This window comes from Arvicanthis niloticus, chromosome 16 (assembly GCF_011762505.2).
Source record: "Arvicanthis niloticus isolate mArvNil1 chromosome 16, mArvNil1.pat.X, whole genome shotgun sequence".
NCBI lineage: Eukaryota > Metazoa > Chordata > Mammalia > Rodentia > Muridae > Arvicanthis > Arvicanthis niloticus.
In genome coordinates, this window is record NC_047673.1 from 58,976,919 (window position 1) to 58,989,785 (window position 12,867).

Consider the following 12,867-nt stretch of genomic DNA (forward strand, 5'->3'; position numbering starts at 1 on the left):
TGAGCAGCCGAAATTGACAAGGCGCTAATGCGCCGCTCGCCCCGCCCGGCCCCGCCCCGCCCCCGGCCCGGCCCCGGGGGGGGGTGATCGCGGGCCCCGCACCGGCCTTCCCACCGCCCGCGGGCACCGCGCGCCCCGCCCGGCCGGCCTCCGCCCAGTCACCACTCCTGAGCGTCCCATTCTCCTGCGCGAAGCCCCCCACTCCTTCCCCACCCCGCCCGTGGGACCTCCCTCTCCGGTCCCGCCCGTCCCAGGCTTCCCACCCCCTCATCTGGTATCCTGTACCCTTAACTCCAAATGGGTTCCTAGCTCGCAGCCCTGGTGCCTTTCCAGGATCCCTCCAGTCTACTGGGATCCTTCCTATCCGCCTTCCCCGCCCCTCTTACGGGGCCCCCAATACCCACTTGGGTTCGCCACACACACATCGAGCAGTACCTGACCCCCCTTCATTCTCTCTTTCAGCCCTTCTTCCTTCCCCAGAGTTTGAAGTTGTCCCCAGTCCCCTTGCCCTGGGCGCACGAGTCCCAACGGTCCCCACCCAAAGCCTTCATTCTGCTTCTTCCATCCTCGGTGCGCAGCCTCGTCCCGCTCAGGGGAAAAAAAAAGCCGGAAGGCAGGGAGTCTCCGGCCTCCAGTCCCTTCTCGCCTGTCATATCTGCGGGTATTGGGAATGGGGATGTCCGGGAGCGCGCGCAGCGAGCCCCTATGAGTGGGCACATGGGGAGAAGTGTGTCCTTTGGGGAACGGGACCGAACCCCGCATTCCTAGTTCCCAGAAGGGCATCGGTGCAAGAGAGTTCTCCCTAAACTTCTTCACATCCCCCCACGGAAAAATCCACTCAGCGGCCCGCGGGTGGGGTGCGCCACGCGGTGAGTAATCACTGCGGCGGCCGCCGCCCGCCAACTTCAGGTAACGCGGGCAGCCTGGAGCAACGCAGAATTATCTCCGATTGAGCGCAGAGTTCTTTCTCTGGGTTATTTTTGTTGGCCACTGTTTGGGGTTTTGGGGACCCCTCCCGGACCAGCCCAGCCCTGGCATTTCATCTCTGATCGCTTCTTCGTCTCCGCCCTATCCGGATGCCCACGAAGGAAGGTCTCTGGCCTGCAAGGTCTTTGCTGGTGGGGCGGCGCTCGAAATGCGAGTTCCCGGGTGGTCCCATCCCACGGCTTGGGTAAAGGCCCCCCCAGCCACAGCTCCCTGAGAGTAAAGGGCTCGACATCTCCTATACAGTTCCCTTGGAGGCTCAGCCCCTTCCTTAAAGGTCTCCCAAGTAGCTTCAAATGACAAAGGAGGGAAATAAAAACTAAGGCGGCCACTGCCATTTTACTGGGGGCAAACCAGGCCTCTTGTGCCTCAGTTTCTTCTTTTGTACAGTGGGTAATTTGGGGCCAACTAAAATGTTTATGTGGAAAGAATCAGTATGAGGGGAAAAATCCTCCCAAATTAAAAACCTGATTAGCACAGTAGGATGCAGAGGTGGCACTGGCCTGCAGGTCTCCTCTGAGAATCAATGTGGCCAGGTGGTCTAGGGTTCCGTGGTGATGGTGGGTCTTGGCGACATTTCCAGGATCGTTGCTGCCCCTCCCCCACGGCGCCTGCTTCGCTCCGGTCTCTGTATAGGTAAGGAGGTAGGAATCTAAGCTCCTGGGAGGCTTTTGAAGCAAAGATCTTCTCATTTTTTTTCCCGAATGTTCCTCCTCCCAGTCCCGGGTGGAAAGGGCTAACTTCCCCTGTGCACCCAGGTGCTGCAGGCAACGGCCTGAGAGCCGCGGGACTGAACGCTTCCCTTTCGTCCCACACGTACAATCCATCAGCAATCCGGTCGGCCATGGTTCCAAAACACACCCCCATCCTGAGCTTCTGACACCCCTCCTGGTCCAGGCCCCTCTCCCCGGGATGTTGCAAGGCCTCCTCTGGGGTTCCTTCCGCCTTCCTCCTGGCTCTGTTTTCACCACAGGCCGAGAGGGCTTTGAGAGAAGTGAGACCCAGCTCTGCCTTGCCACCCCGCGCCCACACCATGTGCTCCCCTCTCCTGTTCGCTCACTGTTTGGGATCCTTGTTTTCAGGAGTCTTAGTTCTTTGCCTGTGGCTTCGGGAAAACTTCCCTCGCGCTTTTTGTGAATTCCCACTACTCCCCAGCGACACCTTCGCTCTTTCACCGGTCCTTACGTAGCCCTTCAAAGCTCCTGCTCCTCACTTTGCTATTCCTGAATACTTGAGGGCCCCCAGTCCCCATGCTGCTGGGCCCAGTGAGGGCCAGAAGAGTTCAGTAAATACAAAAAGAAAAAGCCATAAAAGAATCCTGTCTCTCCATGAAGCCAGAAAACAGTACCAGCTCCTGTCCTGCAGCCGGGTTTCAGAGTAGGGGAGCACACATCACACTTAGCTATGTTGGGTTTCAGAGTAGGGGAGCACACACCCCACTTAGCGGTGCTGGGTTTCAGAGTAGGGGAGCACACACCACACTTAGCTGTCTGACCCACGCTGGCAGACAGCCCTCTCTGGTGTTTGACCTCTGCCCTCTGGATGACCTTTACACTTTGGGGCAAAGAAGTTGACCTTAAGGTGCACCCACCCTTTCCCTATGTGCCCGTGGAATTAACTCTTTCCTCCCCAGTTCAGGCCTTTCTTTGCTTAGGAAAGGAAGGTAGTCTCGGTGTACTTTCTGACAAATATTGACTAAGTCATTGAAGGAGGCTGGGAATGTTAGAAGGGTGGGTGGGTGGAAGGGCTCTTCATTAGCCCTGAGCGCTTTACCCAGGGGTCTCCTGTGGAGGAGCAAGGCAGGTTTAAATCAGGGTAATTTCCCTAGCCTCCTCAGTTTCCCAGATGAGAACCTCTAAAGCTTCGGTAGAGCAACAGAACCAGTAAAAACCAAAGCCTGCAGGACGGAGGACAGGGTTGGTACACGCCTTTCCCTGTGACCCGACCATTCCTCCAGGAGCGCCCCTCCCCCTCCTGCCTATACCTGGTCGTGCTCTGAGCAATGCGGTAGTGAGGATCTGGCTGAGGGCCTATGGGTGTCCCAGCCTTTCTTCCCGGGTCAGCCTAGACACTGGGGACACCAAACCTCAATTTTATAGTGTTGTGCAATTTAAGTACTAGATATGTGATGTGGGGAGGTCCCAGCCTGGGCTTGTGTGCTCTGGGGCCACCAAGCCTGGCGTCCTTGTTCCTCTGCACCCTCAAAGACTGGTGCTGAGTCCCAGGATGGCCAGCCGTATGGGGGAGCACCACACCCCTCCTCCCATCACCCCCCCCCCGCACCCTCAAAGACTGGTGCTGAGTCCCAGGATGACCAGCCGTATGGGGGAGCACCACACCCCTCCTCCCATCACCCCCCCCCCCGTGTCAGCAAGCAGCGGCGCCACCCAGCCTTGCCCGGCTGGACTCTGCTTGGGGGTGGGGGGTCAGCAGGGTCGTGATGAGGGCGGCCAGGGACAAAGGGCGCTTGTCTGCGGCCTGCCTTGACCGGGTGGATGCTTCCCGGACGCCGGGAGTCCGCTGATTCACGCGGACAGCGCCCCCCGCCCCCGGCCGCGCCGCCCCGGGGGGTAGGAAGTGGGGGGGAGAAAGTGGGGCGGCGGCGAGTCAACTTTCCCTCTTAAGCCCCGAAGGAATGTCGGCGGATTTCCTGAAATCCGACCCCGGCCGCCCGCCGGCCGCCCGCCCCTCACCTGGACCAGCTCCCCCGGGAACGCCTGGAGGGGCGTCGGGGCTCACCTGGGGGGCCGGGGTCAAGTCCTCTTCCGCTTACCCCCAGCGGCCTCGAGGAGCGGAAAAGGAGGGGGGTGCTGGAAGCCATCAAACTTACTTTTAGCCCTGGGGTGCTCCGACCCAACCCCTCATGCCTCAGTTTCTCTATCTGCAAATAAGCATGGGGTGTCATTTTTTACATTGGACGATGACACCCCCTATCCCCCCCACACGGTGTCATGTGGCCCAAGCTGGCCTTATTTTTTCAGCCATCCTCCTGTCTCAGCCATTCCTGTTGAGACTGTCAGGCCCGCCTTGTCTTTAACCCCCATCCTCCCCCGCCCCCAGTTTGGCAGTCTCTGCTAGCCCTCTTCTGTATCCTGTCACCTAGGCCCATCCTCTGTGCCATTCCGGGTTCCAATGACCTAATTTGGAAGGGGGACAGCCCTACCCTATAGGGTTTTTGTCAGAGAAAAAAGTCATGGCAAGAAAATCTTTGTTGAAAGGAGTGTTTGTTTGAAATTGAATGAAGGACCGTAATTGAGGAAGGGTTAAGTGCCCGGGACTCTGCAAATGACAAGTGTGAACTTGAATTCCGGCTCTGCCCAGGCGTCCGGATGCCAGGCTTCCCACCTGTAAATTGGGGAAACAGGCTTTGTGTTTGGATTATTGAGCCAGGGTCTCATTCTATGGGCCAGGCTGATTTAGAACTCACGTCCTAGCCCAGATTGACTTTGACCTCGCGGCGATCCTCCTGCCTCAGCCTTGCCGCGGGTTGGGATGATGGGCATACGCCAAGGCATCCGACTTAGGGAAACAGTCGGGGTCCCAGAGCACAGGGACGGTGCCCGGGGTGCGCTGGTGGAAGAGAGGCCCAGCCCTGGAGAGGCGGGGGAGGGGCCGCGCCGGGATCCAGATGTTCAGGTCCGCCAGGCACAGCCGCGCCTGATTAAGCCACGTGGGGGCCGGCCCAGGCCGCTGAGATGAAAGCGAGCGGCCGGCGGGGACCCGGGCGCGCCAGCCCCTCCTCCTGGCCGGAACCTGCGGCTCCCTGTGACCCGACGACCCTGCGAGCGGCCTCCTTGTCTGCTGGGGCGGAGCGACGAGGCGCGCGGGCCGCAGGCACCTGTGCCAAGCAGGCCACTGGGGCTCAGAGCCCCCGCCCTGGCGCCCGGACGGAGGAAGTCGGGGAGACCTCCGAACACAGAACGGAAGCCACAGTGTCCCTGTTTGCCTCGTTTTTCCCACCAGATGGGAAAAGTGAGCGGCCCAGAGGCCTTGTTAGAGTGGTGGGAGCCTCCGAGTCCCAGGAAGACAGTGGGTTCCCTCGGGTCTGTTTTTGCACTGAAATGGAGGGAGACCACCTTAAGTATTGCGCCCTCAAGTATTTCGAGGACTTCTTGGAGGAGGCAGCTGCCCCTAGAGTACCTCCCCTAGAGTCTTAAGTGTCCCGAAGCAGGCCAGCTGTGGCTGGTGGTCGGCTGATTTCCGCGCCCTCGGATGCTTCGAACCCACCCTGGCTCCAGCTCTATGGCCCTGATCTCTCCTGTCCTCCCTCAGTCCATTCCTCTCTCTCCACGCCCAAATCTTTGTCTTCCTCCTCCTGGTCCTCAGACACTTCTTGTTTCCCCTCCTCCCTGTCTCCCTCCTTTCCATTTTTACCCCCTCCCCCTTTCCGTTCTCTTCCTCTGGTCATTCTACCTCCCCATCCCCATCTCCTTCCTACCCCCCCATCCTCCCAAGCCTTCAACTTCTTCATCCTCTTTCTCCTCTTTCATCGCCCCATCCACACTCCTCTTCCTTGCTCTGCCTCCTCCCTTTTTAAAAATTCCTTGACTAAGGATCCTGGATGTTCCCTGGTTGCTCTTGGCCTCCATCCCTGAGTGGCCTGAGATAGGCCTGTCACCCTATCTAGCCAGGTCCTCTTTGGCATCCCCGGCCGCAGATCCAAGTCCGGGCAAAGACCCGGACCATGAGTATTAAGACGATGTCTCCGACCCGGGTAGAGATTCACCTGCCCGCCCGACTCGCCGCAGGCCCTCCCCCCCACTTCCCAGGCTGCCTCGCTCAGTGACGTCAACACCCGGTCCCGCATCCCGACGCCCGCACCCGGGGCCCGCGCTGCGCACGTTCAGCCATGGCTGCGGTAGCATTACCGCTGCTGCTGTTGTTGGCGTCACCGGCTACCCCAACCCCAGTCCGCGACCCCTTCGCTCCGCAGCTCGGGGACACTCAGAGGTGCCAGCAGCGGTGTCGGCAGCGCCACCCTGGCTCGCTGCCTGCGCAGGTAACAGATGGACTCTTAGGAACCCAGTCACTGGAAAAGCAGAGGGACCTGAGTGCAGGACCCTCAGGTCCGGAAGGGGATGAGAATTCCTGGTATGCTAGTGCTGGAGAAATGGGGTCCTCGGAAGGGGCCTGGATGGGGGAACCTCGGTTGCGGGAGAGGAGGTCTTTGCCAGGAGGAAAGTGCTGACGTGGGGGTCCCTCAGGTTGGCAGGGGAATGCGGGATTCTGAGAGTACTTAGAGAGATGTGGGAGCCAGAGAGTCTCTAGAAGTAGTGGGGAAACAGGGTGGAGGATCTCAGGAGTGGGAGGAGCTGAGGTGCCAGCAATGAGGGTGGCTTGAAGGGGGGAGGGGTTTCTCAGAACTGTCCTTACTACAAGGAAGGGATGAATTGGCACCTGGGGTGAACACTGTAAGTGGGGACATGCCCAAGGGAGGCTGAGACCTGCACCTGAGAGGTCCTGGAGCTCACCCCACCCACAGTCCAAGGATGCTTGGGTGCTGTCCCTGCCTCCCCCATGGGGTTTTTTTTTTTTCTTCCCACATTCCTCACTGCCTTCCTGGAGCCAGCTCTGCTCCCATCTGTCCCCCAAGGACAAGCTCTCTGCTTCACCTCGATCCTGGAGATTTGTGGAGTGCACTCCTCCAGCCAGGTCCTTCACTATCCAGCTTGTTTAGAAAGCTGCCTTTTGTTTCTCCGAGCCCCCCCCCCCACAACACCATGATGATCCTGGTCTTCTGAAAGCTCACTGCAGTCTCATGGATTCTAAGGGGGACCCCAGCCTTCTCCTCCTGGTCCCTTTGCTTGAGTCTCTATCTCCCTTCCCAGCCTGAGCCAGGGGGTCCCTCAGAGTCCCCAAATAACAAGGCCATCCTGACCAGCGCTTGCGAGCGTGGCTGTCGCCTTTTCTCCATCTGCCGCTTTGTGGCCAGGAGCTCTAGGCCCAATGCCACAGAGACAGAATGTGAAGCAGGTGAGTCCTCCAGGGCTGGGTGCACCTTAGGGCTGTGCTGTGGCAGAGGTATCCTAGGACGCAGCTCCTAGTGACTCCATCGTGTGGCCCACAGCATGCACCGAGGCTTACGTGAAGGTAATGGAGCAACGGGCCTGCAGTGAAGGATGCTGGGGCCAGATCCCTGAACCTGAGACCCAGCTGGAGCAGAAGGTGAACCCCCTAACCTACCAATACCCATCTCAAAATGAAGCACTCCCAAGAAAGACTGTGTGGCTTCTTTCCCTGAAAGGGCTTAGTGAGTGCAGCTGAGGGCAGGGCAGGGGTCTCTGCTGGATACTGAAATTCTGGTTTTCTCAAACTAGTTGTCTAAATCAATACAGCCCAGTCTCCCAGCATGAGTTTGTTGACAGTTCTGTCTTGGTTTCCCCTTTCCAGGAACTGGCTTTGGACCCACCCAGTGGGCCCCTCTCCTTACGGGATCTGTTCTCCATGTTCTGCAACGACCTGATGAGTTCCGCCCAGGGCTTCATATCCTCCACCTGGACATATTCCCTTCAGACGGACAACCGGAAGGTGGTGGTGTTCCAGGTGAGAGGGTAATGACACGGTGAACCTGAGTGGCATCCCATGGTCACCTCATGGTATATGAAGTCCTCACAAGAGAACTTCAGGCAGCATTACATCCAAGAACTCTGTTCTGGCCCTTCATGTAGGCCCCAGTGACTGAACTCAGTTCTTGGGGCTTGGCAGCCATTACCTTAGTTCATGGAGTTATATTACCTGTCCTCCATTTGGGACTTTACCTGAAAAGGGGTTTACTCTGATTGGCACTGGGGGTCACATGACCATGTTAGTCAATCACAGTAATTCTGTGTCCTTGGCCTGGGCATCTTCCTGTTCCTAGGGATTATCAGGGGGTTAAGGCAAATGGATGGAGCCCATGGGATAGTGTTCTCTTGCTTGACTCTTAGGAGAACTGGGGGCCACCTGGACAAGGAACTCTAGCCCTCTTGCGTCTGAGATGAGCCTGCTTGGGCTCAGAGGGTATCTCTGTGACATTTTGTTCCCTGCTCAGACCCAGCCTGTAGTAGAGAACTTTGCATTCCAAGGGAGCCATCTGCATCGAGTGGAGGTGACCTGGAGGGGGTCCCACCCCAAGGCCCTAGAAGTGCACATGGGTAAGATCGCAACAGATCCATGATCAGGGTCACAGGATCCATAGTCTCCCAGGGTTCGTGGTCCACCTCCACATTCTGTGGGTCATATCCCAGGATCCCTTGCACCTCCACCCGAGCCCTGCACATCCTCCTGTCCAAGTCCTGGTGCCCACTCCCCACTCCTTCCGAGGCTGACCTCCTAGCTGAGACTGGAGCTGAGATGCCCCCACCGTTCAGACCATACAGGACCCTTGGGCAAAGTGAGGAGGGCTAAGCCCCGAGTGAAGACCAGCAGAGCCAAGGTGGAGTCTGAGGACCAACGAGAGAGCGACTTTCTCAGTTGCATGTCCCGGTAGGTGCCATTGGGCTGGGCTGGGCTGGGCTGGGCTGGGCTGGGCTGGGCTGGGCACAAAGGTGTGAGGCTCAGGCAGCTGAGCGATGCCTGTCCTGGGGATAGGCGCTCCGGGCTGCCTCGGTGGGTCCTGTTCTGCTGTCTCTTCCTATCTGTCCTGATCATGCTGTGGCTGAGTTGCTGCACGCTCGTCACTACACCAGGCCAGCACCTCAAGTTCCAGGTGAGTAACAGTCCTGGTGGCTAGGGGCTGCATGCTGGGGAGTCCTGCTTGCCCTGGGAAGTCAGACAAGGCTCTTTTGCCCCAATCCTACAGCCTCTAACTACAGAACAGCACAAGGGCCTCCTGGTGGAGTCTGACTGGCCCTTGTCCCCGCCCCCGCCACCTGCCTATGAAGACAGCCCCCCGCCTTACAAGTGGAAGCTTGACTTGACTACGCTGTAATCTCCCGCCTTTTTGCAAGTGCAGGGGTTTCTCCACGTTTACTCACTCTATACCCTAAAGTTCAAGGTCAGGGTGGGTGGGGACCAGCCTTGGGATCATCCACCCCCCAGTCTTCCCTCCCTCTCTTGCCACAACATCCCTTAGTCCCCTTAAGACAAATGGACCTGAGTGGCTGGGAGAGGAGGGTCTGGCCTCTCCCACCTTGCCTTGCTTTCCCAGAGGCTGGCTATTTGACATTTCTCACATGTTCTGAGCATGGAACCTCGTCTGTGTCGCTTTCTTTTTCTTTCTGTGTCCTCACTGTGGGGCTGAGGTCTCAGGGGTTCCTCTCTGCTAAGGTTCTTTTTCTTTATGTCTAGAGACCCAACCCCACAAGGACAGAGTGGTGGGAACTCCCTCCTGGGATCAGAGAAGGAGACATAAACCTTTAAATAAAGTGAATAAAAGATAGGGTGGCTGAGCCTGCTTCAGTCTGTGCCTGCCCTAGGGTGGGCTGGGTAGGGCTGAGTGGGTTGGGTCCTTCCAACCCAGGAGAAGCCCAGGAAGTTCTTAGAGCAGGAGGGACATAAACAGGTCACAAACCTAATGAGTGAATGTCCCTGACAAAGCCTGTCCTACCTGTAGCTTGAGTGAGGTTGTGCCCCTTCCTGGACCTGATGTCCCTCCGGTAAAATCAATAGGTTACCCCTTGAAGAAGTCTGCTGATAATTTTGTGGTTATCTGACATCCTTCTTTCTCTTAGGGGCAGAGCTCTGACCCACTGCAGACAGACTTAAGACCCCTGGTGGAGGAATGAGATCCTAGGCATGAGTCACACCCTGAGTCCCACACTGGGGGATTCTAGGCAGGGCTCTACCCCTGAGTCACGCCCCCACCCAGCCCCTCACTGGGGGATTCTAAGCTGCCACTGAGTCATACCTCCTGCCTTGATTGTGCTGACTTTGCTTTTAGTTCATGTAGGCCAATCTGGTCTAGAACTATCATTATCCCTCCCTGTGTCTGCGAGCTAAGGTAACTGACATGTGCTATTAGACCCTCTTGCAATGACTTCTGGAGTGTATCCTCAGCAGCATGAATTCTGTGCACAGGCTGCAGAGGGCCTCACTGCTGGAGCACTCTTGTGGCAATCCAAACACCCTTTCACTCTCCCTGGCACTGGGAAACAGTGACCCCTCCACACACTAAGTGGCTGCTCTGACCAGTTAACCCAGCTCCAGTCCTCGCCTCCCACCAGCCTCCATTCTCCCCGAGCCTCTCCCTCATTCCAACCCCATGCCAGAACCCTCACCTCCTGAGCCCCCTTGGTTTCCGTAACAGCTGCAGATCCTCTTGCCCTTACGTTATAGCTCTCTCCAGCTTCCCTCCAAGTCCTATCTGGTCAAGAACAAGTTTGATACTAACATGGATGTCTCCTGGTTCCTATTGTCATACAACACCCCGAAGTATAACTGTACCATCAAGGTCCCCAGGATCTAGTCTGGGAGACACCAACCCTTGCTCACTGTACTCTGGTCACAGGATCACAGATATCTCAGCCTCCTCTCTCTCTCTCTCTGTCTGTCTCTGTCTCTTCTTTTTCGCTGTCTCTGTCTCTCTCTTTCCCCCTCCCCCCCTCTCTCCCTCCCTTCTCCAGGCTGGCCTGGAACTCTTGGCCCTCCTGCCTCCATCTCCCAAGTGCTGAAATAGCAGGTATGGGCCACCATGCATAGTTTATACAGTGCTAGGGATGGAGTCCTGGGTGTCACAGGCATGCTAGACAAGTCTCTCTCAACAGAGTTCAGCCCTTTTGATCCAGTTTGGACCTGTGTTACTTGTGTCTCTCTTTAGCCAGTTTGGCTTTGGCTTTCCTACCTCCTCAGCATGATCCATTCAGATCACAGGATTTGCATTACCTTGGGGACACCTGAGATGGCTTGTTAAGGACTCACGTGTATGAGGAATTCAAGGCTGCTCTGCCAGTTCTTAGCCGCTGGTTTCTACCAGAATGTCAGGAGAGAGAATCCTCTGTGACCACATAGCTGACAGCCAACCTTGAAGGTTGCCAGGCTCCTGAAACCTTAGTTTCCCACTGGTCCCCAAGGTTCTGTTTGTGACCATCTGGCATGGCATGCAGATCAGGTGGTGGTAGATGTCTGGCTGGCTTCCTGGCAATCTACAGGAACATCTATGTGTCAGGGTAGCAGAGGGTTGTCATGGGAACCAGCAACCTAGTTCCCTGGTGACAACAGCCCACAGTAGCTTTGCCACCAGGGCTTGGAACAGATGGATCCAGACTCAGTTGTACTGCAGACAAAACACATGCACTCTGGACACTTTGAGGGAAAGGCAGGGATTCCTGGCCTCCCGAAGGGAACTGGGAACAAAGGTCAGATTCCCACACTGAAGGCTTGATCACCGTAAGGGCTCTTTGTTGTGCCCTGAAGGCTGTTCCCTGTGCACTCCTGACCGACTCTTTGGCCTGGAATAATCTCCAGAACCTTCCAACCTTGGCCCACAACCTATGTCACAATGTCTCAACTCCAGTTTTTATCATGTTGACAATTAAGTAGTTGCTTGTTCACTTGTGTGATGATTGGTTTAATAAATGGTCCCTCTGCCAGATGTAACACGCTGGGCGTCTCAGTCTCAGTCGCAGCTGTGTCCCACACACTGAGGAAGCCATTCTCAATACATCTTTGTCGACACCCTCTTTGCTCCGCCTTGCCTCACTTCCCGCTTCCCACGGTGGCCCCATTGCTTTCCCTTGAGTTCTTTTTGGCACTTGATTAGGGCCTTCTGCATCATGTCCACCTGGAATATTGGAACATTCTGGACTTTTCTACAGTGTTCCAAAAATGTTTGAATGTTCTGGAACATTCTAGAATACATTCGACTCTTAACTAAAGCAGGGATGGCACCATTCCTTAGAAAGGCTGTCGCTAACCTGAATAAAGCACTGGCTTCCCTCTTGAACGCTTTCAGACTGCTACCCTTGTGCATTTCCTAACACCTGGAATGACCCTTTGTCCCTGGCCAGCATGCCAGTTGTGGATTTATATTTTCTATTAGAATATATTTCACAAATGTTCTGGAATTCAAGGTCAAGGTTTTAGTCTGATATGAGTGTACTTAAATTCTCAACAGTAGCTGAGTCCTCTGTCTTAAAAAAAAAAAAAAAAAAAGACAAAACAAAAAACCCCCAAGGTGGACATCTCCCGAGAATGCCCTCTATACACATATTCACACACATGAATATTCTTATGAAGATACACATGCATACACAAGAAATAAAACCATACTGAATAGAGCTGCTTGCTTTCTGCTTTTCTTGCTTGTAGTGTTGAGATGACTTTGGGCATGTCAGGCCAGGGCTCCTCACGCAATCTCCCCAGGCAAGGAATCAGCTTCTGTGAAATACAACTCAATGTCCTAGAGTCATAGTCAAAAACTAGCAAATCAAGTTTCATAAATAGAGTCTTCCTAGGCCACCCTTGCACTATCTAGAACATTCCTGGAGATCTTTGCAGTCTGACCCCACCCCGTTCCCTAGGACAGCTCTTTGCCCAGCCTGTCTTCATGGGTCAGCAAGAGCTGTTTCTCAATCTCACACAAATAGGCTCCAGCCTGTCCTCCAATTCCAATGACATCTGGCTGCGTTGCTCTGGAGGTCTAGCATGGATGAAGACTGACAGAGATTCCTTCTTTTTCCTTGCTGCATTGCTGTCCCTTGAGCTGTTCCTGGCACTGAACTATGCTCATCCACCTTAGGTCCACCTGGAACATTCCGGACTCTTCTAGTACATTCTGAAAATTTGCCTAATGATTTTTTTTTTTCGAGACAGAGTTTCTCTGTGTAGCCCTGGCTGTCCTGGAACTCACTCTGTAGACCAGGCTGGCCTCGAACTCAGAAATCCGCCTGCCTCTGCCTCCCAAGTGCTGGGATCAAAGGCGTGCGCCACCACCGCCCGGCTCGCCTAATGATTTTTGTATGACTC

At 55.8% G+C, this 12,867-nt stretch overlaps 1 protein-coding gene across 2 annotated transcripts; it reads left to right on the forward strand.

Annotated features, from left to right (window-relative positions):
* The first annotated feature begins 5,762 nt into the window (after positions 1–5,762).
* On the forward strand, positions 5,763–11,504 carry Tmem59l (transmembrane protein 59 like). Of its 2 annotated transcripts, none has more exons than XM_034520772.2 (8): positions 5,763–5,983; positions 6,813–6,957; positions 7,052–7,149; positions 7,375–7,527; positions 8,015–8,117; positions 8,334–8,398; positions 8,554–8,671; positions 8,765–11,504. In XM_034520772.2, the coding sequence occupies exons 1-8, from the start codon at positions 5,834–5,836 to the stop codon at positions 8,806–8,808; spliced, it is 876 nt and encodes a 291-aa protein (XP_034376663.1). In that variant the 5' UTR covers positions 5,763–5,833; the 3' UTR covers positions 8,809–11,504. The 2 variants fall into 2 exon arrangements, with proteins under 2 accessions (XP_034376663.1, XP_034376662.1); XM_034520771.2 differs by having other exon boundaries at positions 5,768–5,983; positions 8,334–8,448.
* Positions 11,505–12,867: the final 1,363 nt, after the last annotated feature.

Coding starts and splice junctions, on each gene's coding strand:
- Tmem59l (XM_034520771.2), top strand. CDS start 5,834: ATGGCTGCGGTAGCATTACCGCTGCTGCTGTTGTTGGCGTCACCGGCT. Junction 8,118..8,333: donor GGCCCTAGAAGTGCACATGG/GTAAGATCGCAA, acceptor CCCACCGTTCAG/ACCATACAGGACCCTTGGGC. Junction 8,449..8,553: donor TTTCTCAGTTGCATGTCCCG/GTAGGTGCCATT, acceptor TCCTGGGGATAG/GCGCTCCGGGCTGCCTCGGT.